At 31.0% G+C, this 23,215-nt stretch overlaps 6 protein-coding genes across 7 annotated transcripts; 2 read left to right on the top strand and 4 right to left on the bottom strand.

Annotated features, from left to right (window-relative positions):
* Window positions 1-1,261: 1,261 nt before the first annotated feature.
* On the bottom strand, window positions 1,262-4,474 carry LOC127261749 (eukaryotic translation initiation factor 5A-2). The gene is made up of 5 exons (XM_051290109.1): window positions 4,241-4,474; window positions 2,629-2,751; window positions 2,488-2,544; window positions 2,298-2,372; window positions 1,262-1,676 (listed from the first exon to the last, which is right to left on the bottom strand). Exons 1-5 carry the CDS (start codon window positions 4,361-4,363, stop codon window positions 1,575-1,577), a joined length of 480 nt encoding a protein of 159 aa, XP_051146066.1. The 5' UTR covers window positions 4,364-4,474; the 3' UTR covers window positions 1,262-1,574.
* A 1,519-nt stretch (window positions 4,475-5,993) lies between these two features.
* On the bottom strand, window positions 5,994-8,772 carry LOC127261596 (cell division topological specificity factor homolog, chloroplastic-like). Of its 2 annotated transcripts, none has more exons than XM_051289865.1 (2): window positions 8,543-8,772; window positions 5,994-6,943 (listed from the first exon to the last, which is right to left on the bottom strand). In XM_051289865.1, the coding sequence occupies exons 1-2, from the start codon at window positions 8,633-8,635 to the stop codon at window positions 6,311-6,313; spliced, it is 726 nt and encodes a 241-aa protein (XP_051145822.1). In that variant the 5' UTR covers window positions 8,636-8,772; the 3' UTR covers window positions 5,994-6,310. The 2 variants fall into 2 exon arrangements, with proteins under 2 accessions (XP_051145822.1, XP_051145823.1); XM_051289866.1 differs by having other exon boundaries at window positions 5,994-6,940; window positions 8,543-8,770.
* A 1,070-nt stretch (window positions 8,773-9,842) lies between these two features.
* On the bottom strand, window positions 9,843-12,002 carry LOC127261792 (uncharacterized protein At5g01610-like). The gene is made up of 3 exons (XM_051290192.1): window positions 11,736-12,002; window positions 11,388-11,442; window positions 9,843-10,324 (listed from the first exon to the last, which is right to left on the bottom strand). Exons 1-3 carry the CDS (start codon window positions 11,838-11,840, stop codon window positions 9,939-9,941), a joined length of 546 nt encoding a protein of 181 aa, XP_051146149.1. The 5' UTR covers window positions 11,841-12,002; the 3' UTR covers window positions 9,843-9,938.
* Window positions 12,003-14,178: 2,176 nt separating this feature from the next.
* On the top strand, window positions 14,179-16,485 carry LOC127261804 (pentatricopeptide repeat-containing protein At2g03380, mitochondrial). The gene has a single exon (XM_051290208.1). The coding sequence runs from the start codon at window positions 14,263-14,265 to the stop codon at window positions 16,366-16,368; it is 2,106 nt and encodes a 701-aa protein (XP_051146165.1). The 5' UTR covers window positions 14,179-14,262; the 3' UTR covers window positions 16,369-16,485.
* Window positions 16,486-17,857: 1,372 nt separating this feature from the next.
* On the top strand, window positions 17,858-20,354 carry LOC127261823 (uncharacterized). Its single transcript, XM_051290229.1, has 4 exons — window positions 17,858-17,991; window positions 18,974-19,182; window positions 19,398-19,497; window positions 20,004-20,354. Exons 2-4 carry the CDS (start codon window positions 19,000-19,002, stop codon window positions 20,255-20,257), a joined length of 537 nt encoding a protein of 178 aa, XP_051146186.1. The 5' UTR covers window positions 17,858-17,991; window positions 18,974-18,999; the 3' UTR covers window positions 20,258-20,354.
* Window positions 20,277-23,211, bottom strand: LOC127261822 (transmembrane emp24 domain-containing protein p24delta9-like). The gene is made up of 4 exons (XM_051290228.1): window positions 22,784-23,211; window positions 21,721-21,930; window positions 20,763-20,839; window positions 20,277-20,670 (listed from the first exon to the last, which is right to left on the bottom strand). The coding sequence occupies exons 1-4, from the start codon at window positions 23,000-23,002 to the stop codon at window positions 20,526-20,528; spliced, it is 651 nt and encodes a 216-aa protein (XP_051146185.1). The 5' UTR covers window positions 23,003-23,211; the 3' UTR covers window positions 20,277-20,525.
* Between the last annotated feature and the right edge of the window lie 4 nt (window positions 23,212-23,215).

Raw genomic sequence — 23,215 nt, 5'->3', positions numbered from 1 at the left:
TTATTGGAACTGTTATATGTAAAAATTATTTTATTTTATCTTAATTTAATGGAATAATTCCTATATAACGAATTTAAAATACTATCTTTATAATAGTATAATAAAATAAAAGTTTCATTTACTAAAGAAAATAGAGAGAGAAAGAGTAACAGTAGAAATACCCGTGAGTGAAGGACCATTTTGCAGGCCCCACTCAATTTGTCTTATTTATTTTAATTATAATTTTTTCTTTTCATTTTTCAAACCCCACAGTCACGTGATAGCAACCCGTGATTCATCAGCTTTTCCCAGTTTGGAGGGTATTTTTGTCAAGATAATTCTCCAAATTACTGTTATTTCCAAAATAATAATAGATTTTTTTAAAAAATCTTTTTTTATAAGTAAAGAAAATTTCAAATTCTCAATAAAAAAAAAAATCAAATATTTAAATTAAATTAATATATATTTATGCAATTCCTCGTATACACCAAAAATTAATTCATTAGGATGTATTTGTTTTGAGGTTTGAATTTTGAGTTGGAATTTGAATAGTAAAAATTTTGAATTTGAATAATTATATGATATAAATAGGTATTGATGTGATGTTTTGAATATAAAATAAATTTTTATTATAATATAAAAAATAAAAAAAAAATAAGTATTTAATTTGATATTTTTGAGGAAAAAAAATAGAATAAATAGTGTATTTTGAAAAAAATCCTCCAAACAAACACACCCTAAAAAAGACTACATCTAAAGCCTATAGATAAGTATGAAAAATAGTAAGGGACTCGGCACCATGAGTTCAAACCCCCGTATTATTAAAATGCAAATCCGTCCACCTCGGAGAGTCACAATTACAGCTTGTATCATTATACTTAATATTAAAAATATATATATATTTTTTTGGTATAAAAGTCAATTTTTTCTTAATTTGTACTATATTTTGATATAATAATTAATATTTAAATATCAATACGAAAAAAAATAAATAGAACCATTAGAGCCAACGGAATAGTATATTATATATATATTTTTAATTATATTTATAACAAATAGTATCACCCAAAATAAAGTGAGGTGAACACCGAATTTAAAACGGTAACCAAAGAGACCATTATTTTCTATATAGAACATAACATTCTTGCACCCTAGTTAACTTTTTACTATAAACAAAACTCCCTAAAGCTTCAAAAGTTGCAAATAAAAAAAAACAAACACACAAACATGAGAAAAAGATTAAAAACATCAAATCCAACCACATTTTTTTTTAGAAAAAAAAAACATACAACCATCAAACCTCAATAAAGTGAAAATGGCATGGCATACAATTATCCTCACAAATACAATAATAATAATAATAATAATGTAAGCGTGATGACATTAAAAACAAAGAAAGTAAATTAAAGCATAATAAGAGTAACATTTTGGCATAATAGCTGAGGCCAAAAACCATCAATAACACCCCCCAAACCCATATATATAACACAAACATGACAAAAGATGCCTGTTGGAGTTCCCCATAACTCGTTAGATTCATCTATATATAGATATAGATATATCACTCACCTTTACTTGCTCGGAAGCATAGCAAACTACTTGGGGCCTATGTCCTTGAGCGCACAAATTTGTTCCTCTCCCATAGCCGACATAACGCTCACGACAAGATCCTTCCCCTCCGCAAATCCATCCTTGATCTGTATACAAACAGATTTCATCAACATACTCACCACACGTTCGCATAGATAAAATCCCCTTGAAAAATCCAAGTCTACGGCAAATGATTGTATATATATAATTGAGGGCTCAATTATATAATCTCTATAGTAAAGACACACACACATATATATAAACATAAAGACATTGAGGTTTTAGCTTTAATCAAAAGAGTGTGTGTTCTTTTGTGGGTTTCTACCCTGAATTTTACTATTCAACAAATCTTTTTCTTAAAAAAACATCAAATTAAACACCTAATTTTCATTTTCTATATTATACTAAAAATCAATTTTGCATTCAAAACATCATATCAACACCTATTTATATCACATTATATAACTATTCCAATTCAGAATTTTTACTATTCAAATTCTAAACACAAAATCCAAACCCTCAAAAGAACACACCTTAGTGTTTTATTTCTACATATTTTCTCAAAATATTATCGAAAAAATACAATATTCATCAAAACTTACAAAGTCAACAAAACCATACAAGACACCATTCCCTCTCCCTATAATACTTTCAAGATTCCTTGTACTTTAAACAAGAACACCTAAAATTATAAAACCTCATCATATAAAAGCTGAAATTTGACGAACCTGAGCAAGCAGATTCTCATCAGTTGGAAGCCTGAGATCATCCTTAGTGTTGCCATTGTCAGTGAGCAGGCTCACCTATAGATTAGGTCAAAAAGGATTAGTAACTCAAAAAAGAAAAAAAAATATATATTTATATATATACACACACACACACACAATTAACAAATGGAAAAGAAAAAAGGTCACATACAAATCCATCCTCAGAAATATCGATAAGCTGGTAATCAGTGCGATTGACATGTGGGACCTAAATTTCCAAAACAAATATTATAACAAAGAGGCCATATTAATAATAAGGCAATGTTGATTGAACTACACAAGATATGCATACATCACAGTTGTGGGAAGAAGGGACAATATCTTCGAGCTTCTTCCCAGTGAAGATGTCAATTGCAACAAAATGGCACTTGGCATGGCCGTGCTTTCCAGTTTTGGAAGTAGAAACCTCCACAACCTACACCATAAAAAGGAATTCCGAGAACATGGTGAAATTGTCAAACATAATTAAACAAGAATTAGCACATGTATTTATCAACAAAAGTAAACCCCCAGCAATTTGTTTGAAAACCAATAGTTTGAATATTTTCATTCGGAGTAGAACAGTAAATCTTGAAGGTTAATCGCAAGAACATTTCTTGGAACACATCTATATAAAATATTCTAGAACTATTTCGGCTCTAATGAATGACACCAATGCAAGAATCAACAGTGGTTTTTCTATGTTCTTTATTCTTTAAATTTGAAAATTAAATAAATAAACTATAAAGTTTTTTTATATGATATTTCAAATGGACTATAATTCCACGTCGTCTATCCTGTATTTCATAAAACATCCAAAATATTTTTTCAATTAACATGCATTCAAACATAGTTTTCATTCATTTTCTTTACAAATACAAAACACCCCTAAAGCACAACAAAACCCTCAAATTGCATAAATAAGTACGAAAAGTTGCCCTAATATATTAATAAAGAAACAATTCAAAACATGCTCATTGATATAATCAATGTTAAGAACGAAGGGTGTATTTGGATTTTAGTTTCTAATATTTCCGAAAAATTCCTTATCAAAACCATCAAATCAAACACTTATTTTTTTTTTAATATATTACAAAAATAAAATTAAAATTTTATTCAAAACATCGTATCAATCACCTATATATATCAACCAAACACTTTTTCAATTCAAAATTTTATTATTCACAAACACAAAATCCAAATCCAAACTTTAACCAAACACAAAACACAAATCCAAAACTTTAACCAAACACATATATATTCTGTTTAGAACATACTTTTAAATTTTTTTGACAATAATCATCTGTGTAAACTTCACATCAAATCTCTATTACCTCACATACAACATCATATCAAATAGTCAAACTTCTATTATTTCCAAAAATTCCAAAACTGCAAAAACCTATCTGAACGCAATAGTTTCGATGTAACACAAATCATATTGACTTGTACAATCCAAAGATTCAACAAAACGTTATGTCCAAAATTGCAGCAATAATCAACCAAAAAGTGCGATACAGATCAACAATAACGCAAACCAACATCTAATCAACCAAACCAACTTCCATAAAATTAACAGTACCTAAATCACTTGAAAAAATTTCAATCAAATCCATACAACTCCACAACAAAATTCATATCAATCGATACAATCTCACAAAATAAATCACCGACACCAAAATTGAAACAAAAACTACACAAACAAACAATTTAAACAATAAAATCAAACTTTACAAACCAAGCCTTTAATAACAATTAATCGATACAGTTTCACCATCGAAATTACCGACACTGAATTGAAACAAAAACTACACAAAGAAACAAACGATTAACAATCAATCAATACAGTTTCATCACCGAAATTACCGACACTGAATTGAACCAGAAAATTACACAAACAAACGAATTAAAAAATGAAATCAAACCTTGCAAGGCCTGCCTTTGATGACGATATATCCGTTCTTACGAATAGTCCCCGCCTGCTGTGGGAATGTCTTGGACGCTCCGGCGTCAGCCTTCGACTCGAAGTGATGCTCCTCGTCCGACATCCTCAACAGCAGCTGTTTCTACAACAATAAGCAGAATCGGTTCAGAGAGAGAGAGAGGTGCAGTTTGTTTGGAGGGTGTGGTGTGAAAGCATATACGTTGCTGCGTATTGGTATCAAATATAAAAGGAGAATTTAGGGCTTTACGGGGAAGGGGAAAACCAGGCCCACGCCAGAGATCCTCAGCCGTTGATTGGTGTCGTCAAGCGGCGGACGGATGAGATTTAATCGGAGAAAGTTTGCGTCGGAACGACGCAGTACTATATTTTTTTTGTAAATTAACCTTATACTATATTTTTTAATAATAATAGCGTTAGAAATATAGTTTTTTTATTATCTTTGTAAAGTATTTTTTATTTTAATAAAATAATTATATTTTAATATTTAATATTTTTAATTTTTAATTAAATTATAAATTTATCCGTATCTAAAGCTAAAAGTAAAAAATATCACAAATTTTTATATATTTTTATTTATTAAGAAAATATTACTATTTTTTAATTGACTATAAAATCGGTCAAAATATAACAAATTGTTATATATTTTTATTTATTAATAAAATATTCCTATTGAGTGGGTTTACTTATAAAATTTTGGTTTTAAATTATAATTTTTAATAATAAAATTTTAAATTAAAATAATTATTTTTTAACATTCTCATCAATTTTTACAAATTCAAAACATTCCAAATTTTATACTTCATTCGTTCACCTCCAATTTATTCATTTTGTCATTTTAATTTGTCCATCGCAAATGTACTATTTCTTTTTTTTTTTTTTTTAATAAATGTACATTCCACTAAAATATAAAATTAGTTCACCATTTATATAATATTACACGAATGTCATAAAATAACACTATTTAATATCATAAATGTTAAAGTATAATAGTCTTTCTGTATATCAATTGCACCATATATCAATAGAATACTAATATACTAAAATTTACGTGCAAAAAGTAAACAGATAGATAGCCGATGGACGGAGGGAGTATAAATTGAGCTTAAATTTAAATTAAAAATTAATGTAACACTACACATTACATTGAAAAATAAAATTTGAATGTAATATACATGATATGAAAAAATAAGTTCTGAATTAGGAATGACAATTACAACTGGTCCGAACTTACATTAGTCAAACCATATTTGGCAGGTCCAAATGTCAGAGTTTGAATCCATGACACCGGGACAAGTTTACTTTTCACACTACCATGTCATTTCTTACGGAATAATAATAATATTTTATTGATTAGTAGAAGTGTTTAAACAAAATTGATATTTATGTCTTTTGATTTATATATTTAACAATATATTTGTAATTTAGGTAATAATTATAAATATTTTAATATTAGTTTATAATAATAATTTTTTTAAAAAAAAAAACATTAAAATGAAATATACAAAAATCGTAAGACTCAAACGCTTCGGCTCAAAGTTTATACCTATTCTATATATATTTTTTATATATAAATTAATATATTTAATTGTATTCATAATTTATTATTATAAAATATTTAAATTTGATTAATGAATATAAATTTTGATATAAAAAATTATTTAGAATATATCAATATAAAATAATATAAATATATTATGCCTAATCGAACTACCGTGAGCCGAACTTGAACTAGATTGTTTATAAAAATAATTATTTTCGACTTTTACTTCTATAAAAGAGTCGAATCGAGCTCTGTTTACGAATCTAGTCTGAGTTTAGCTCGCGAGCTACTCTGCTTGTTTAACCGCTCTAAGTACAAGTAAAGAGACTAGAGATTTTCCTTAAATATGACACCTAAAAATGTAAGAACTTTCCAAATATATACATCGATATTTTTTCTGTACGGTATGAACGGCAAAACCCGAATACGTAAAGCGATCAAGACGAGGAAAGGCAAAGAAGACGAAGAAATTACCGAGCAACATACCTGTCTTCTCCACATCGAGTAGCTTCATACGCTAAAGTCGGAGGAAGAAGAAGTCTCGCCGGGCATGTAAAAGTCGAATTTAACATCGACAGAACCAGACATGTCGCCGCCGTTGTCTCGGTACTCGATGTTTGTAATGGATCCAGTTTCGTCATCCATTTGGTACTCTGATCTCACCCGACGAACTGGGACAGTGACGGAATATACGGTGCCGAGATCTGGGTCAGTCGAGACGCCGAGCTGGACTTTCTCGCGCGATTCAATCTCAACAAAATCAGACAATGCGCTGACGACATTGCTTACAATCTGCTTTTTGGCTTCGTCGCTGACGGCGCAGCGATCGGAGAAAAGAATCATCTTTAATCGTTGCTTGGCGATGTTGGCGTTGGAGTTTCTTCGGGAAATCACCGACGGAAATACGATTTTCCACGCAAGGTTCAATCGCTGGAAGAAGTTCATGTTGATTGCGTTGAGAAGGAAATTCTCGACTTCCTGGCTGAAGGGGTTTTGCGAAAAGTTAAATTCTTCTCCAAATATTCCGAGAGGGCGCTGAGCTTGACAACGGGTGGAATGAGCATCGGGTGCGGGACGAGAATGTTTCGACATTGTCTCGACGGCTTTAGATGCGCCATTGGAAAACACATTGTAAGTCACCTGCTGAGTAACATAAGATCGCTGATTAAACACGAATGACTGGCCAATAATGTCATAAAAAAGAACGTTCCTATTTCACCGATTAAAACAATCATAGTAATCGTTCTAGTCCCCAAAATATCCGAGAATTCGAGAAGTACTATACATGATCAAAAGGGGAAAAATGTGTAAGAAATTCATATTTCAAACCATCCCCAGCTATGTAAGCATTTTTCAACTAATACTCCTTGAGCGCCAATCCATGTTTTCTTTTTTAGTTTATCGGCAAAATATGCAATTTTTATTTATAATAAAAATAACTCTTATATATTCTTTAATTTATACATTTTGAACATTAATCTTATTTACAAATATGCCAAACTATTTATACACTCAATTTATCTAAAAACATTTCTCACCTCGTTAACTTACTCACACTTTCCAAAATACTCTTACTTTATGTCACAGACGACTAATATAATTATATTTATTACTCATTTCGTTCGAAATATAATGTCATAGTTACTATAGACATGGAAATTAAGAGGGGTACGATTAGTAAATAATTAAGAATGTACTCGTAAAAATAATTACAATATAATACAAATAATTTTTTATTAAGATAAGTAATTAGTTATGTTACCTTTTTTCAAAAAAAAGTAACATGATATGTAGGACGAAAAAAACAAAGACATAATATATGGGACGGAAGGAGAAAAACTTATGTCCAACATATATAAGCATATTTTTTTGTGGACAAAAAGTATCACACCCAACAGCAAATTTTTCGATAAGTCAATAATGAATTAGGTAGAACGGCTGCTTAAAATTCAAACGGAAGCAAAGAAAATTGTCGAGGTCTATGCTCAAATTCACAACAGTTCAATCCATAATAAAGAGGTAAAGAGTCGTGGTTCCTAAATGTTAAATGTTGGCTACCAACTTCTAGCCGATTTATTTACAGTTGAAGCGAATCTGTGTTCGATGTTTGTCAAGTGAAGTTGACACAAATAGGCATCAGCGGTTCATAGTTTGATGGTTCCGAAGAACATTGCAAGATTTGATGGAGGATTAACAACAATTGCTATGGCATTTTCTCTCGTCTTAAAGAATCTATGAAATTCTACCGCAAATAGTAAGAAATTATGTGAAATTCGGAGACATTTCGAAAGAGTGGTTCACAGATTAAACAAAAAAGAGTATTGACTAATCTGTTTTGAAATATTCCTGAAAGCAATTCAATATAAACTTAAATTCGAACATTTCAGCAATATCCTTTGTTCATAGTTTTTATTTTTCCCACAATAGCTACAACAATTCGTTTTACGTAATTCCACCATGGAAATACAACATATACAAGATTAATCAAGGTCAAGCAAGCTAAAACTGCTATTAAAAAAAAGAGTGATGAAAATGTACAGACGCGGACAAGCTTATCCCTATGGAGCATTTTCTACAGATACTGAACAGCAATCGCAAGCATTAAGAACAGCGCCAACAATATTCATTCAAATTCACAACGAAAATTCAACACCATAAATGGTGCAAAATAGACGGCGAAAGATTCTGCACAATCCAATTGAACTAATTAACAGGAATCCGAGTGAAATTCAGTAAGCACACCTTGGAATGAGGGAAATTAGAAGTAGTGCGGAGGGGATTGAACCTATAAGGGCTGAGAGCTGCAGAAACCCTAAGATCTCCTGAAATCGCCATTTGCGAGTGAAAGTCCAGCTCCTAAAAGCAGCTCTGTCTGCGGGCGGTTTCGTTCTCACCAATTCGCTAGGGTTCCATTGAGCTGGTCTGCTGGTGGCCCCACAACGACGTCGTTTCAGTGCCCACCCAGTACAGTGTAATTGTGTATGTGTTACAGATTATCGTTGATTTTACTTCCACTGGCTATTCATCCGGTGAATCCTGTCTGGCACGTGACAGGTCGAGAGTTTTATTTTAATTTTTTAATATTAATTAGTATATCAAAATATAATACAAATTTAAAAAATAATAAAAATATTTTAATTAATGTATTATAATAATAATAATAAAATAATATTTATAAAAAAAATTATATAAATATAAAAATATTTTTAATATTAAATATAATTATCCAAAAATAAGCTTGGCTCTTTACAAATGAATGAAAGAGCAATATATAGTTTTACCTTAAATAAAATGACAAAATTGACTGAACAAACTAAAATAGAAAAAAATGAGATTATTTAAGGCAAAGTTACAAGAAATAGTCTTTTTTAAAAAATGCTCATGTTAAGTAAAATTATATAAATTTGATTAAATATATAAATTAAAAAATAATAATATTTTAATATTAATATATTGTACATAAATGAGAATAAATATATTAAATAATTGATAAATTATAATAAATAAAAAAATAGTGACAAATTATTTATTATTGAATTGATTAAACTATTTATTATTAATAGATTGTACAACATTAGCTGACTAGAAAAATAATGACATAATTGTAGTAAAAAATATATTTTTTATATTGAATGTGTATTTTTAAATATTAATATCTAAAAGCAAATATAAATCTTAAAAGTGGACGAAAGATAATTTCCTAAAAAAATATAAAAAATTAAATCATAAAATGTAAAAACTATAATAATATCATACGATATAATAATTTGTAAGCATGTCTCAACAAGAATAATACTACGTTACTGAGACCTATTGATAAGTTTTCGTATTACACGAAGTGTGTTTGTTTGGGGGTTTGAATTTTGAGTTGGAATTTGAATAGTAAAAATTTTAAATTTGAATAGTTGTATAATGTGATATAAATAGGCGTTGATGTAATGTTTTGAATGTAAAATTGATTTTTAATATAATATAAAAAATAAAAAATAGATTTTTGATTTGATATTTTTTTAAGGGAAAAATGGGATGAACAACGGAAATCTTCACAAATCCTTCAAACAAACACACCCGAAGAAGAAAAAAAATGTTAGAATCAATTTCTCATAAAAACATCCTTAAAAACAACCAAAACCTACTCTCAAAAATTGTCGATTCGGACACCTTCCCGGGGCACGGTATAAGTGTCCTTAGGCCTCGACTTCTTTACGCCAGCGATGAAACAAAGTTTCTCCGATTTGGCGCCCTCGACGGCGATGCTCGTGACATTTGTCCAAACTAGGACATTTGCCTTCATCTTCATCCCTTCCACGCTCATCATCTTTCCTCTGAGGAGAATGCATTTCACACGAGAACCGTACCTTAATGGCGACGAGTCATTGAAGCTCGCCTCGCACGCGTACGGCAAGTGAACCGTTAGCCTCGACTTGGCCCTGTCAAACTCGTAAGCTAAAATGTTCTTCGGAAAAATACCCCTCGGAATATTGTTATCTTGCAGAAGCTCCGGCAACGTTTTTAATGGCTTCCCTGTATGATCGAAGCCAATATTTGTTAGTAACGTCGTTTTAACAAATTTATACTTTATATTTTTTTTTTTGTTATTAAAAAATATTTCTATTTTTTAGTAATGATTTACTATTAAGTGGATAGCTGGACTATTATTTATTGCGGCTGCTACCGTGCTAAATTTAACACATCGTATGTTATTAGATAACACATATTACTATAAACAACACACTGTATATATGTTAATATAATACAAATATAACACATGTTATGGTCTCAACAACACATCATGTGATATCTGACAGCATATAATATTACTACAGACTACACACATTATTAACAACACATTGTATATGTTAATATAATACAAATATAACACATGTTATGGTCTCAACAACACATCATGTGATATCTGACAACATATAATATTACTACAGACTACACACATTATTAACAACACATTGTATATGTTAATATAATACAAATACAACACATGTTATAGTCTCATACAACATACACAACAATTGATTTTAGCTGTTATTATTAAAAAACATCAAATACCTTTATTATACACAACATGCGTTGTGTGTAATACTAATATGTGTTGTTTGTATATATAACATGTGCTGATGTGATCAGCGTAGTGCCATCCCCATTATTTTCAATTTACTATAAATTTCTTTAGAGACTATTTAAGTATGACAAAATATTTTTTCATTGCAAAATATAATACTCTCTCCGTCCAGTTAAAAAATATACATATTTCTATTTTGGGACGTTCAATTACAAAGTAAATATTTCATTAAATATATCACTTCTTTTCACAAATACCATTAGTTTACATCAAACCATTACTTTTACACCAAAAAGCATGAGCAAAAATGTCATTACACTATTTTTAACTACATCGCGCCAAAAGTAATTGTCTACTTTATGTCTGGACAAGCTTGTATCAAATACTTAATATATTATTATTATTAGATTATTTTCTTTCAATAAAGTTCATAAACCTCTATCTTATACTAATATACTACAAGAAATGATTGCAATATGCAGAGAAATTTCAAAATGAAAGATTTCACACCTTTGAGCTTGTTAAATATCCATTTTGCTTTTTCTTCGACAATGTTGGAGACTGTCTGCACCGCCATTAACAACACCAACACCAACGCCAACGCCAACACAGTAATTATTATTAGCTCAATACATACAATCGAAAATCAGTACTAACTATTTCAACAAAAGGCCAGTACATTTTTCTTTTTTTTTTTTTTTTTTTTCCAATTTCAGCCTCGATTAAGTCCAGCCATAGAAGATTCAATCTATTATCTAGAGAGAGAGAAAGAGAAACCCTAATTAATCGTGTTGGTGTATTGTGGAAGAATTAAACCGAATAAATAAAAGAGTGAGCAAATTGAGAGAGAGAGCGTACAGAGAGGTCTTGAGTGATGTTAGAGAGCTCGTGCTTGGCCTTGTTGGAGAGCCAGAAGCCTCCGGATTTGATGCTCCCCATTTTCGCCATACCTAATTTCTCCATTCTTCTTCTTCTTCTTCTTCTTCTTCTTCTAATTGTTAATTGACCTGCAACTCAACTGCAACTGCAAATGGAGGAGTGAAGAATTGAAGTCATGGGGAATTTTTTGCGCTTTTTCGGTGGAAAAGTGGAGCTTTAATTTCAACCTTTATAGGGTACGCTGCACTTCTATAAAAGCTTATCTGAAATTTATAATAAAGAGTGACTTTATTTGTACCATTTTGGTTTTGATTTTATTATTTAATTTTTTTAATAAAAAATATTAAATTAAATATATATATTTCATGTTGTCATTTTCTAATTTAGTAATTGTACTGCTACCTGACATAATAAATACTCTTTCAACTTACACTATATTAAACAAATATCATTACTTTTGTATTACACATTACTAATAGGAGTATTTTCGTCTTTTTTACTACAACTCATTATAATACTAATATTTAAAAATCTACGTGCGAAAAGTAAACGACAACTTTGCATCGGGACGGAGGGAGTACTATTTTTTATTTATTATATCATATTAAAATTTAATTTTATATTTAAAAAATATTATATTAATGCATATTTATTTTAGATCAAATAATTATTTCAATTCAAAAAATTATTATTTAAAATCAAAATAAAAACTGAACTTCACAAATAAATACACACAATGTTATTTGAGTTTTTTTTTTTTTTTTTTCTCTTTAATAGTATGTTAATGTAGTATTTTGAGAAATAGAATAACACTATTTCAGGCAACTTAATAAGTTATCTTTATATTTTACATCATTATTTTTAATTAAAAATATTTTTTTATTTATATAATATTTTATACAAATATTATTATATTTATATTATAATACATTACTAGAAGTATGATTGTCATTTTCCTTTTAAGTTATATTATGTTTTAATATAACATTAATATTAAAAAAATAATACAAAAAAGTAAATGTAAACTTTATAAATTCACGGAGATAATATATTTATAGAAAATGGTACAAAAAAAAAAAAAAACAAACAATGTTACTTTGAAATCACAATCAAAATAATTGCCTTTAAAATTCATAATTATTTTTAAAGCACATAATTATTATTATGTATATTAAAATTTAATTTAATCTTTTTCTCATATTCTTTTTTCTACAATTACTCCATCTTATTTTAATTCTAATAAATTCTAATCAAATTTTTTGTAATCTTGCTCGCATTTTGAATTTCTAGTTATTATTATTGAGTTGTTGGTTTCATAATAGTTAAGATATTGTAAAATTATATAATAGTCAAGATATGTATTACAAACTAGACTCTACAGCACAATCTACTGTCACATACTGTCACACTAGTTGGTCATCCCTTTCGAGACATATATATTTCATTTATTGTATATATAATTAATATAATTTATATTTTTGTAAAATTTATTATTATATTGTTCGTTAATAGTATTTTGAAAAAAAAAAATCATTTATTTACGGGTCTATAATTTATTTTTACTCGAAATCTTGAAAAAGTTCGAACAGGTGTAAGTGTATATATATTCTATGTTTTGTCAAAAATAAATTTGTTTGAGGAATACACCTATAGTATTTTACAGGAAAAAAAAAAAAAGTAAAATTTAAATATAAACTAGAAAAAACTTATTTTCTTTGTATTAAAATTCTAAAAATAAAAATAAAAAAAAAATACCAGTGATAAGCAATACTATCAAATATTTCAAAAATATATCTGTAACAATAATTATTTCTTGTACTCTTCCATAGATATTTTCTAGAGTTATAGAATTTTTGTAAAATACTACAAAAATATTTTAATTTGATATATTACATATATTTGATCTATTTTTCAAAATTTAATATTAGTAACAATATTAAAAATATGCATTAAAATTCTATCAGTAATATAAACTTGTATATTAATTAAACATTATCTTTTTTTAAAAAAATAAAAATACAATAGAATATATATTTATATATATATAATATACTCCCTCCGTCCCATGTAATATGAGTGCATTAGTGTAGACACGAGAATAATTTAGGTAAAGTATAATTAGTAAATAATTAAGAAATGTATTAGTAAAAATAATTTTTATTTAGTTAAAATAATTATAGATTAAGATTAAGATAAATAAATAATTTAATTAAAATTAAGAAAATTATAAAATTTAAAATTTAAAAGGTAATTAAAGTGCATAATTGTATTTTTAAAAATAGAAATAACAAGTTACGTGGAAAAACGAAAATTAAAAAATAGAAAATAAAGCGACAAATTACGTGGGGAGAAGTAAGTATATATTAAAAATTGAATCGGTAAATTTCTTCTACCAATTTTACCCTTGGCGGGCAGCCGCTCACCAACGGCCATCGACTGAGTAAAAAAAAAAACCCTCGCATGGAGCAAAACCTGCTTTGATTCAGTCCATAACCAGACATGAAACATGAAATCATCTTCGTGGTTCCGCAGAGCAATCGCCAGCCGTTTCAAATCCCCCAATTCCCAAATTCACTTCACTTCCTGGTCATCTTTGCCATCGCACAATCTCGAGCTCGAATCAATCAAAACCATTTCGGAGAACCCCTTTTTTCGTCTCCTGAATATCTGCAGAACCCTATCTTCCCTCCGAAACATCCACGCCCTTCTGATCGTCACCGGCGAGGCCAACGATCCATTACTGAAGAACAAATTGGTCGGATTGTATGGTCAATTCGGCCAATCGAGGAATGCCCGCAACGTGTTCGACGAAATGCCTGACCCAGATTTTGAAGCTTTTAAAGTGATGATAAGATGGTATTTTTTGAACGATTTATACTCTGAGGTTATTGAATTTCATAGGCTTATGAGGAGGAGGTTTTTAATTTCCGACAATGTCGTGTTTTCGATCGTGTTGAAGGCTTGCGCCGAATCGACGAATTTTAGCGAAGGGAGGATGGTTCATTGTAATGTAGTTCATGTCGGGAGCTTCGATAGCTTTGTGTTGTCGGGGCTCGTAGATATGTACGCAAAATGTGGAGAAATCGACGCCGCGAGGAAGGTTTTCGAAATGATCGGGGAAAGGAACGTCGTTTGTTGGACTTCGATGATTGTTGGATACGTCGAGAACGGCTGCGCCGAAGAAGGGCTACTGCTGTTTAATCGAATGCGCGATTGCATGGTCGACGGGAATAGTCGAACATTAGCGAGTTTAGCAACGGCGTGCGCCAAATTACGGGCTTTGCATCAGGGGAAATGGGTTCATGGAAATGTGATCAAGAATGGGATAAAGGTTGTACCTTTCTTGTCGAATTCGCTTGTCAATATGTACATTAAATGTGGATCCATCCGCGACGCTCGTTTGGCGTTCGATGAGTTTGGCGCCGTTGATCTTGTTTCGTGGACGGCTATGATTAAAGGGTACGCTGAAAATGGATTTGCGGAGGACGCGTTGGAGTTGTTTCTCGACGAAAAATGGGTGGATGTTTATCCGAATGAAGTTACGTTGGCAAGCGTGGTGTCGTCTTGCGCTCAATTGCGGAAACCGATTGTGGGTTCGTCGGGTTTTAGCCTCGCGATTAAATTAGGACAAGATGGCGCTATCGTGAAGAACGCTCTCGTCAAGATGTACGGGAAGTGCGGTAGGATCGACGACGCAGAATCTCTATTTGAATCGATATTTGATAAGGATGTCGTGTCGTGGAACTTGATGATCGGATGCTATTCGGAAAACGGGTACGGCTACAAAGCTCTAAAATTGTCGAAAACCATGAGATCGAGCTTTGTTAAGCCTAATGCTGCGACCGTCGTGGCGCTTTTGTTGGCTTGTGGTTCGACTCGGAATATAGGGTTCGGCGCCGCGCTCCACGCTTACTCGATTCGAGAAGGATTTTTAGCTTTCGACAGCGACTTCGTCGGGACGGCGCTTCTATCGTTCTACGCCGAATTCCAGGATGCAAAATCCGCGCGCGATGTTTTCGTCGATATGATGCGGAGTGCGATGATCGGGGGGTACGAGGATGGCGAGCGGGGGGTCTCGACCGAGTGCGTCGCCCTTTTCGACGACTTGGGGAAGGAGAACGTGGAACCCGCCGATATTGTTTTTGTTGCGATATTATCGACGTGTAGCGACACCGGGATGATCCGAGAAGGTTGGAGGTTTTTCAAGAGTGTTTGTCGGGGCTACAAATTCGTTCCCTCGATGAGACATTACGGTTGCGTGGTCGATCTTTTGGCTCGATCGGGATGTCTCGAGGAAGCGTTGGAGTTCTTCGAGACAATGCCGGTTAAGCCTGATAGCGCCGTGCTCAGAGCTTTTATTCATCAGTGTAGCGTCCGCTCTCGAATGGATTTGCGGGATTTAGCTGTTAGAAAGATGAAGGAACTACACCCTGACGATGCTCGACAATACGAGTCGACGTTGAATTTCGATTCGTCTCGAGGAAGACGGAGTCGGGCGAGCGATTTAGTTGAAAAAAATGATTTGAAGGAACAGACTAGAACCAGCTGGTCGATAAATCATTCAATGACTACTCGTGAAGGGCGCCGTGATCTAATTAATGTACAATTTTAAGAAAAAAGAGATTTTGAGCAATTGTTTTAGATTCACGAAATCGCAGAGATTTTAGTTCAATTTGGCCTTGGGACGGGACATGACGAGCGTATTTGCGTCTCTTTGTCCCGTCCCAAAATTTTGTTCGGAACAATCTTTGCTTCGATCCAATTTTGAATGTTTCTTTCTTTTTTTCATTTTAATATTTTTTGACACATTATTCCTAAAAAATATAATTATGTTATATTTGTTTTTTTTATATATATATATATATATTAAATTTATGTATAATTTATTTATTTATAATAATTTTTTTTATACTCTTTTAAATATTTTTTTTGACACATTATTCCTTAAAAAAATATATATTATATTTTTTTCGTCTCTATACAATAGTTTTGTTTGTCATTTTTGTATGTACTAAAATAATAGTCTCATTTTCATAAATATTATATCCCTATAAAATTATCTATATTTTTTCATTATTATTACACAATTGCCACTATTTTTTATATTAATTGGCAAAAAAATTATTTATTCATTTTTTTACTACCACCAATATAATATTATAATATTAATATTTTTTAAATCGTGTGTCCAACACAATAAAACTATACTTTTGGGATTGAAGGAGTATTTATTTTTTTATATCTATTAAATTTATGTACTATAATTTATTTATTTATAATGATTTTTTAAATATAATTTTATAATTTTTTTTTATTTCTAACAAATAATAATTAATTCTTCATTACTCTTTTAAACTTATCTTATTATTCTTTTTAATAAATTTGTTATAATATTTTATTTTACATTTTTATCTATTTTTATTGTAAAATGCTATCTAACTAATATGACATAAAGAATCCACTAGGAAAGAGAGTAATATATAAAAGTCAGGATTAAATAACAATATTAATTTTTTTTATAACAATATGAATTTTTGTATATAACAATAAAAATTATTTCAAACTAGAAATATAAAACAAACATTTTGGTTGCAATCTAGAGTTGTGGTTAGAAATTAATGTATTGCTCCCTCAATCCCAAACACTTGCAAATATTTTAATTTTTGTTTGTCCAAAATACACTGCAATATATTTAAATTTAGAAATAATTAATAATATTTATATACATATATAATTCATTTTATTTCATCACATCACTCAAATAAAAAATAAATAATAATTTCTCTCTCCAATCACATCACTTAATATTGTGTTTAGAACGGAGAGAGTACTATATTTAATATACGTTTAAAATAATTTTTATATTTAAATTATTTTCTGATCTTTTTCAAAGATAAAATCTACATATAACTATTATTTATATTGTTTTTGAGTACATAAATATGCTTGAATAGATTTCAAGTTTTATATTTTTATAAATTAATAAAAATAATCGGGTCGAACGGGTCATTCTTGGGAGAGTCGGATCCACGGATTTCGGGTCTGATTTGGATGGCATTACAAATAATCGGATCGTCCGTACCCGACCCATTTCCATCCTAGCGATTATAAACGATGGTTTAAGTCAAGAAAACCATGGCAGATTCAGTGTGTTCGCGTCCAATCAAAAGTCCCTAAATCGAAGCATGCGCGCCGTAGCCATCTGATTGGATTCCGATTGAATTGATCGACTTCTGTAAGTTTGTTTCTGTCGTGAATTACGTGTGTATCTTCCTGCAAACCCTAATTTTTCGTTTCGGATTGTGATTTTGGGTCAATTTTAGGTTTTCCATTTTTAAAAGCTTATTGTTGAATGTTGTATTGCTAATTTTCTGGATGTACTGTTTGATTAATTTGAAAAAAAAAAAAATCTTATGTGGATCGATCATTTGTGCCAAAATTTGTGGGTGGACTGCAATATTGGTGATTGCATTCATATGTTCCTGAATTGAACCGTTTCTGAAGAACGCTTTAGCTCACCGAACTGTTTGGTTTATATATATATATATATGCAGTGATTTGAATTTCCTGAAAGAATGAGTGTTTTTTTCTGTTATTCTGATGTGTGTTTGGAGTTTTGAATTTTTTATTTAATTAATTTTTGATTTGATGTTATTATGGGATATATTTTTCGGATGATGCGGAGTTTAATGGTAAAAAACTATATAGAAAATGAAAATAAACATTTTTTTTTTGAGAAAAAATAATAATCCTTCAATAATAATATTTTAATGTAAAAGTGAATTATGTAAAAAGTAAAGATATTATAAGAAATTTATTAAAGAATTTGATGATGTGGTAAGTAAAAAAATAGTGACAAATTGATTATTATTTGTTAAATTAGAATAATAATTTTTTTGAGTGATAAAGCTATTTGTGCATAAATTTAACGGATAATAAAAAAATAATTTAGTTTAATTATAACGGATGGACTTAAGAATTCCAAAATAAACAAAGTTTAGGTTTGTTTAAATAAGAATTTTGGATGTTTTGAAGTTTTAGAGAATTTTGGTACTAAGTAAAAATGGAGTATTATATATATATATGATGTAAATACCTGTTGAATGTGATATTTTGTATAAAAAATGGAGTATTCTATATGTATTTGATGTGAAATTTTCAAAAAAATTATTGTCGATGAATAGTGATAAAACTTCCAAATATGTGTATGCAAACAGAGTATCAAAAGTTGAAGGGGATATATATGATGGTTGTGGGTGACAATAATGCAAATTCGAAGAGGGTAGTCTTTGTGACTGTCGGGACAACATGTTTCGATTCCTTGGTTAGAGCAGTCGACACTCCTGAGGTTAAGGATGCCTTGTTCAAGAATGGTTACACGCACCTCGTCATTCAAATGGGTCGAGGCACTTATATCCCTTCAAAGGTAACACGGCGCTTTTGTTTTTAATCCTTACTTTGTTTATCGATTTCAAAATTATGAAAATATGGTTCAAATTTGTGGCATATGAAAACTTGAAGGATTGTATTGGTCGATTATTTTATTAAGTTCAGTGATCATTCGAAACGTACACTTGCATCCGAGTTTGTTGTGTATTTGTATTCTTACTTCATGACAATCTTTATGTCGTCTACTTTCAGTCTGCTGGAAACGACGCGTCCATTTCTGTAGACTATTTCACGTTTTCGCCGAGCATAGCTGAGTATTTGAAAAATGCATCTCTTGTCATCAGTCATGCAGGTATGTAGAGCGTGTATGTTTAGTGTTTATAGCTTTAGATGTTAGTGTTGTGATGTAGAGAAATTTTTATTGATGTTGTGTGTTTTTGTTGATTTTTATTTATGTTTTGTATGTTTTTATTGAGTTTTATCATCCGTCCGAATTGAAAGTATCTTTTGGTTTTTTATTGAATTATTAGTTAACGGGAGGCTATAAAATGATTTCAACAAAAATAAGTTATAAACACTAAACAAATACGCTCGTAATTTTTTTTCTCCTTGCTTCCGATCCATATGTGTTATGAGTTTTTTTGGCACCCAATCAGCATTTTAGCACACTTTAGTGTGCATTTGAGTTTATAGAAGCTTAAGTGTGTTTCTTTTGTGTTCTGATTCGATTCATTTTTTTTTTGATGTGAGGTATAAGAAATTGGGTAGATAATATAAAAGTAACGAGTATGTATAGTATTTTACTCGATTTAGCTTGATAAAGTATAATTTTACTCAATATAGCTCGAAATTTTACAGGTTCCGGAAGTATATTTGAGACATTGCGGCTAAAAAAGCCCCTGATCGTGGTCGTAAACGAGGATTTAATGGACAACCATCAAAGCGAGTTAGCCGAAGAACTAGCCGAGCGCAAGCACTTGTTTTGCGCTCGTCCCCAGACGCTGTACGAGACTATATCAACAATGCAGCTCGATTCTCTTTTACCTTATGAACCAGGCGACGCAACGCCAGTTGCCAAGTTTATTCACAGGTTCGTAGGCTTCACTAAATAGCGATAATCGAATAAAACACTTTAGTCGTGACCCGTATGTATTCGATTTCAAGAATTTCTTCCCTTCGAAAAAGGATCCTTAAGACACATTTACCTCAGCGATTTTGTATCGTAAAAACACCTACATGAAGTTTATTGAAAATTCACAGCCTTGGACATAACAAAAAATGTATACCGGGTGGATCTAGATAACTTAATTGTACAGCAGTTTCGAAACAAAAATTAAATAAAAATAACCGGGCGCCCGCTGTCGGTGAAAAACTTGATGATCAAATGATCTTCTTCTTTTCGAAGAAAGACTTGAGATGCCAAAACTGCAGTCCAGCCACGGATAAGCAAACGAGAATGGATAGAAAACTAAACCAGAACATTTTGTCGTTGGTCGAACGATTCAGTTCCTGCATCTCTTGTTCCCTACATTGAGAATCAAATCGAAACTTATAAGAAATATTTAGATTTACGCGAATAACTGAATTGCGTAGCTCGATGGGGAGTTAGTTAGTTACCTTTCGCGTAGATAATACATCTCTTCGCTTATGGATTGCACTGTGTCTAACATCTTCTTGAGCTCGATTTCCATTAACTAGAGGCATGTGGAAAATGTGAGAGATTCAAAAGAAATAACCGAAGCCAATATAAACAAATCTTGTTGTAATTATGTATAAAACAATGCTAAAACAAGAGCATATTATGCGTTCAAAGCTAAATGTTGTCATCCTTCGATTCACATACGAAGCAAAACACTAGTTTACTCGTAAATTTTACTATTTCAAACCAAAATTTTACAAATAAACACACTCTAAAGCTCCGTTCACTTATGTTTTCGACTTTGTTTTTGCACTATTCATCAACAGATCCCTTTTAATGGAAAAGCCACATCGAAACATTATGGCTCTGTTTACACAATTTTCACATATTTGGTACTATTCATTTTTTAAAAAAAATATAACATAAAATACATTTTTTCTCTCACAAAAAAATCAAAACTTTTTCCAAAATTTCAAAACTCTCCAAAAGTCTATGTCAAATATTGGGCTCAATTTACATATATATAATTTCGAAAGTTTTGGCACTATTCATCAACAATAATTCTTTCAAAAAATATCACATCAAATAACTATTTCCCCTCACAAATATTACATCAATATTTTACTATTTCCAAAAATTTTCAAAACTCAAAAAATCTCTATGTAAATGAAGCCTTAGAACTTATCACATTTCTAGATTCTAAAAAAACAATCAATCAATATACAATATAGCAAATCTAACAGATTCCGATTGATATTATCAAAGAGTTTTCAAATGAACCTACTGTAGAAATATATATTCCTCTTCGACATGAAAGAACAGTGAAACCTAAAGCTACAATACAAGCTAAAGTACCGAGCCAAATTAGTTTCAAGTTTTTGAAATTAAAAGTGAAATGAAAGGCATAGATATAACAAAAGCACAGATATAGCTTACTTCAACAGAACCCTTTTTGGCGACGCTTCCCCAATCCTTGGCGGCGATACCGGACTTCCATTCGAAGTCAACAGTAATAACAATGGAAGGTTGGTGACTAGCAGCAAAAAAGCACGCCATGTAGTCACCAGGCTCTGATGCTTGATATGCAAAATGACCCTCGGTGACATGTTCAGCATAGTGATAGCTATTTCCGTAAGGTGATGTCACCTACAAACAGAAAATGTGTTATGATAATAGATGATCATCAAACTTCTACAAATTTATCATTAAAAGAATCAAGATACCTTGAAACCATATCCATCTCTTGATCGTCAAAAAAAACAGCCACTTGTAACAGATTATAAACATTAAAACTAACAGTCGTCAAATCTTTGAAGATACTTTGATAAATAATTCTCCCCCCAAAAATATCAACCAATCGATTTCTAAACCTTTCAAACTTCAACAACCATGATCAATAACCTAAATCTATACAACACAACAGAACAGGGACAGAGAGCACAAAATGTCAAATATTTCTTCACCGATCTCATTCGACAGAAAAACAGTCACCGAGTACAAAAAAAAACACTCACAAGTGGACAACAATTCAAATTTTATGCACCCATTTTATTGTTCTTTTGATGCTGCTAATTGTTCACCCCTTTCTCTCGATTTTGTGTCCAATTTTCTTCTACGATAATTACCACATTTCCGCCTCCTGAATCATCCAAAACAAATAGTGCCATCTAGCTGAATCTGAACTCATCTTAGATACACCGTGCACAATTAGAAATTAAAATTGACCACAATTAGGATTGCCTGAACTCAACTCGATTTCAATAATGATTCAACTTTTGTGTTCTTCGAAACAGTTTTCTCAACGACAATGGCTACCACTAAAATTAATTTGCTATCCTTCATAGCAGCGGCCACTTCAAGTAAAACATAAATTGTGTCAAAAATCTTCAGCAAATTGACTCCAAAATTAACACAAATCCAATAAACCTCTCAAAATTTTTTACCACAGATAAAAACAAAATCAACGTTATATGAACTTCAGAAGCGAATTGATGATTACCCGAACAGTGACTTTATGCGATTCTGGCAAAGGATTCCCCTCGTTAGGGTTTACAACATGATATTTCCCTACAGTCATCGAATTGCTCTTGATATCCTCGGATATGCATTTGGTATGACCTGACTCCAGATCGAACCGGATCGATTCAACTCCCGACCATAGCAAGAAAATCGAAACCAGAACAGCAACAAGGTACCGCCTTCGGAATTGCGAGTCCATACCAACAATTGAACAAACGATGACCAAAATTCGAAGAGGGGTTTTGTTCTTCTAGTTGAGGTTTGGAATTGAAGGCCTAAATCCTGCCAAAACTACGATTGATCTCTCCCTAATTGGATCGGAATTCGGAAATTAGGGTTTGCAGGAGATCAAATCGGGAAGAAGCATAAGTCAAAGTCCTGCTCAAATTTCACTTATTAGCATTCGGCTTTC

This window comes from Andrographis paniculata, unplaced genomic scaffold, assembly GCF_009805555.1.
Source record: "Andrographis paniculata isolate CXL003 unplaced genomic scaffold, ASM980555v1 Contig64END, whole genome shotgun sequence".
Classification (NCBI taxonomy): domain Eukaryota; kingdom Viridiplantae; phylum Streptophyta; class Magnoliopsida; order Lamiales; family Acanthaceae; genus Andrographis; species Andrographis paniculata.
Note: the sequence above shows the minus strand (reverse complement) of the source record. Positions and strands in the feature narration are given on the sequence as shown.

Bases quoted from the DNA above. Each gene is read 5' to 3' on its own strand.
- LOC127261822 (XM_051290228.1), bottom strand. From the start codon at position 23,002: ATGGACTCGCAATTCCGAAGGCGGTACCTTGTTGCTGTTCTGGTTTCG. The intron at 21,931-22,783 runs GTAATCATCAAT...TTCTGTTTGTAG, and splicing joins CGCATAAAGTCACTGTTCGG to GTGACATCACCTTACGGAAA. The intron at 20,840-21,720 runs GTAAGCTATATC...ACATGCCTCTAG, and splicing joins CCAAAAAGGGTTCTGTTGAA to TTAATGGAAATCGAGCTCAA.
- LOC127261749 (XM_051290109.1), bottom strand. From the start codon at position 4,363: ATGTCGGACGAGGAGCATCACTTCGAGTCGAAGGCTGACGCCGGAGCG. The intron at 2,752-4,240 runs GTTTGATTTCAT...TTTATGGTGTAG, and splicing joins TCAAAGGCAGGCCTTGCAAG to GTTGTGGAGGTTTCTACTTC. The intron at 2,545-2,628 runs GTATGCATATCT...TTGGAAATTTAG, and splicing joins CTTCTTCCCACAACTGTGAT to GTCCCACATGTCAATCGCAC.
- LOC127261823 (XM_051290229.1), top strand. From the start codon at position 19,000: ATGATGGTTGTGGGTGACAATAATGCAAATTCGAAGAGGGTAGTCTTT. The intron at 19,183-19,397 runs GTAACACGGCGC...GTCTACTTTCAG, and splicing joins GCACTTATATCCCTTCAAAG to TCTGCTGGAAACGACGCGTC. The intron at 19,498-20,003 runs GTATGTAGAGCG...GAAATTTTACAG, and splicing joins TCTTGTCATCAGTCATGCAG to GTTCCGGAAGTATATTTGAG.
- LOC127261792 (XM_051290192.1), bottom strand. From the start codon at position 11,840: ATGGAGAAATTAGGTATGGCGAAAATGGGGAGCATCAAATCCGGAGGC. The intron at 11,443-11,735 runs GTACGCTCTCTC...ATGGCGGTGCAG, and splicing joins ACATCACTCAAGACCTCTCT to ACAGTCTCCAACATTGTCGA. The intron at 10,325-11,387 runs GTGTGAAATCTT...TCGATCATACAG, and splicing joins GATATTTAACAAGCTCAAAG to GGAAGCCATTAAAAACGTTG.
- LOC127261596 (XM_051289865.1), bottom strand. From the start codon at position 8,635: ATGGCGATTTCAGGAGATCTTAGGGTTTCTGCAGCTCTCAGCCCTTAT. The intron at 6,944-8,542 runs GTGTGCTTACTG...TATGTTACTCAG, and splicing joins CTAATTTCCCTCATTCCAAG to CAGGTGACTTACAATGTGTT.
- LOC127261804 (XM_051290208.1), top strand. From the start codon at position 14,263: ATGAAATCATCTTCGTGGTTCCGCAGAGCAATCGCCAGCCGTTTCAAA.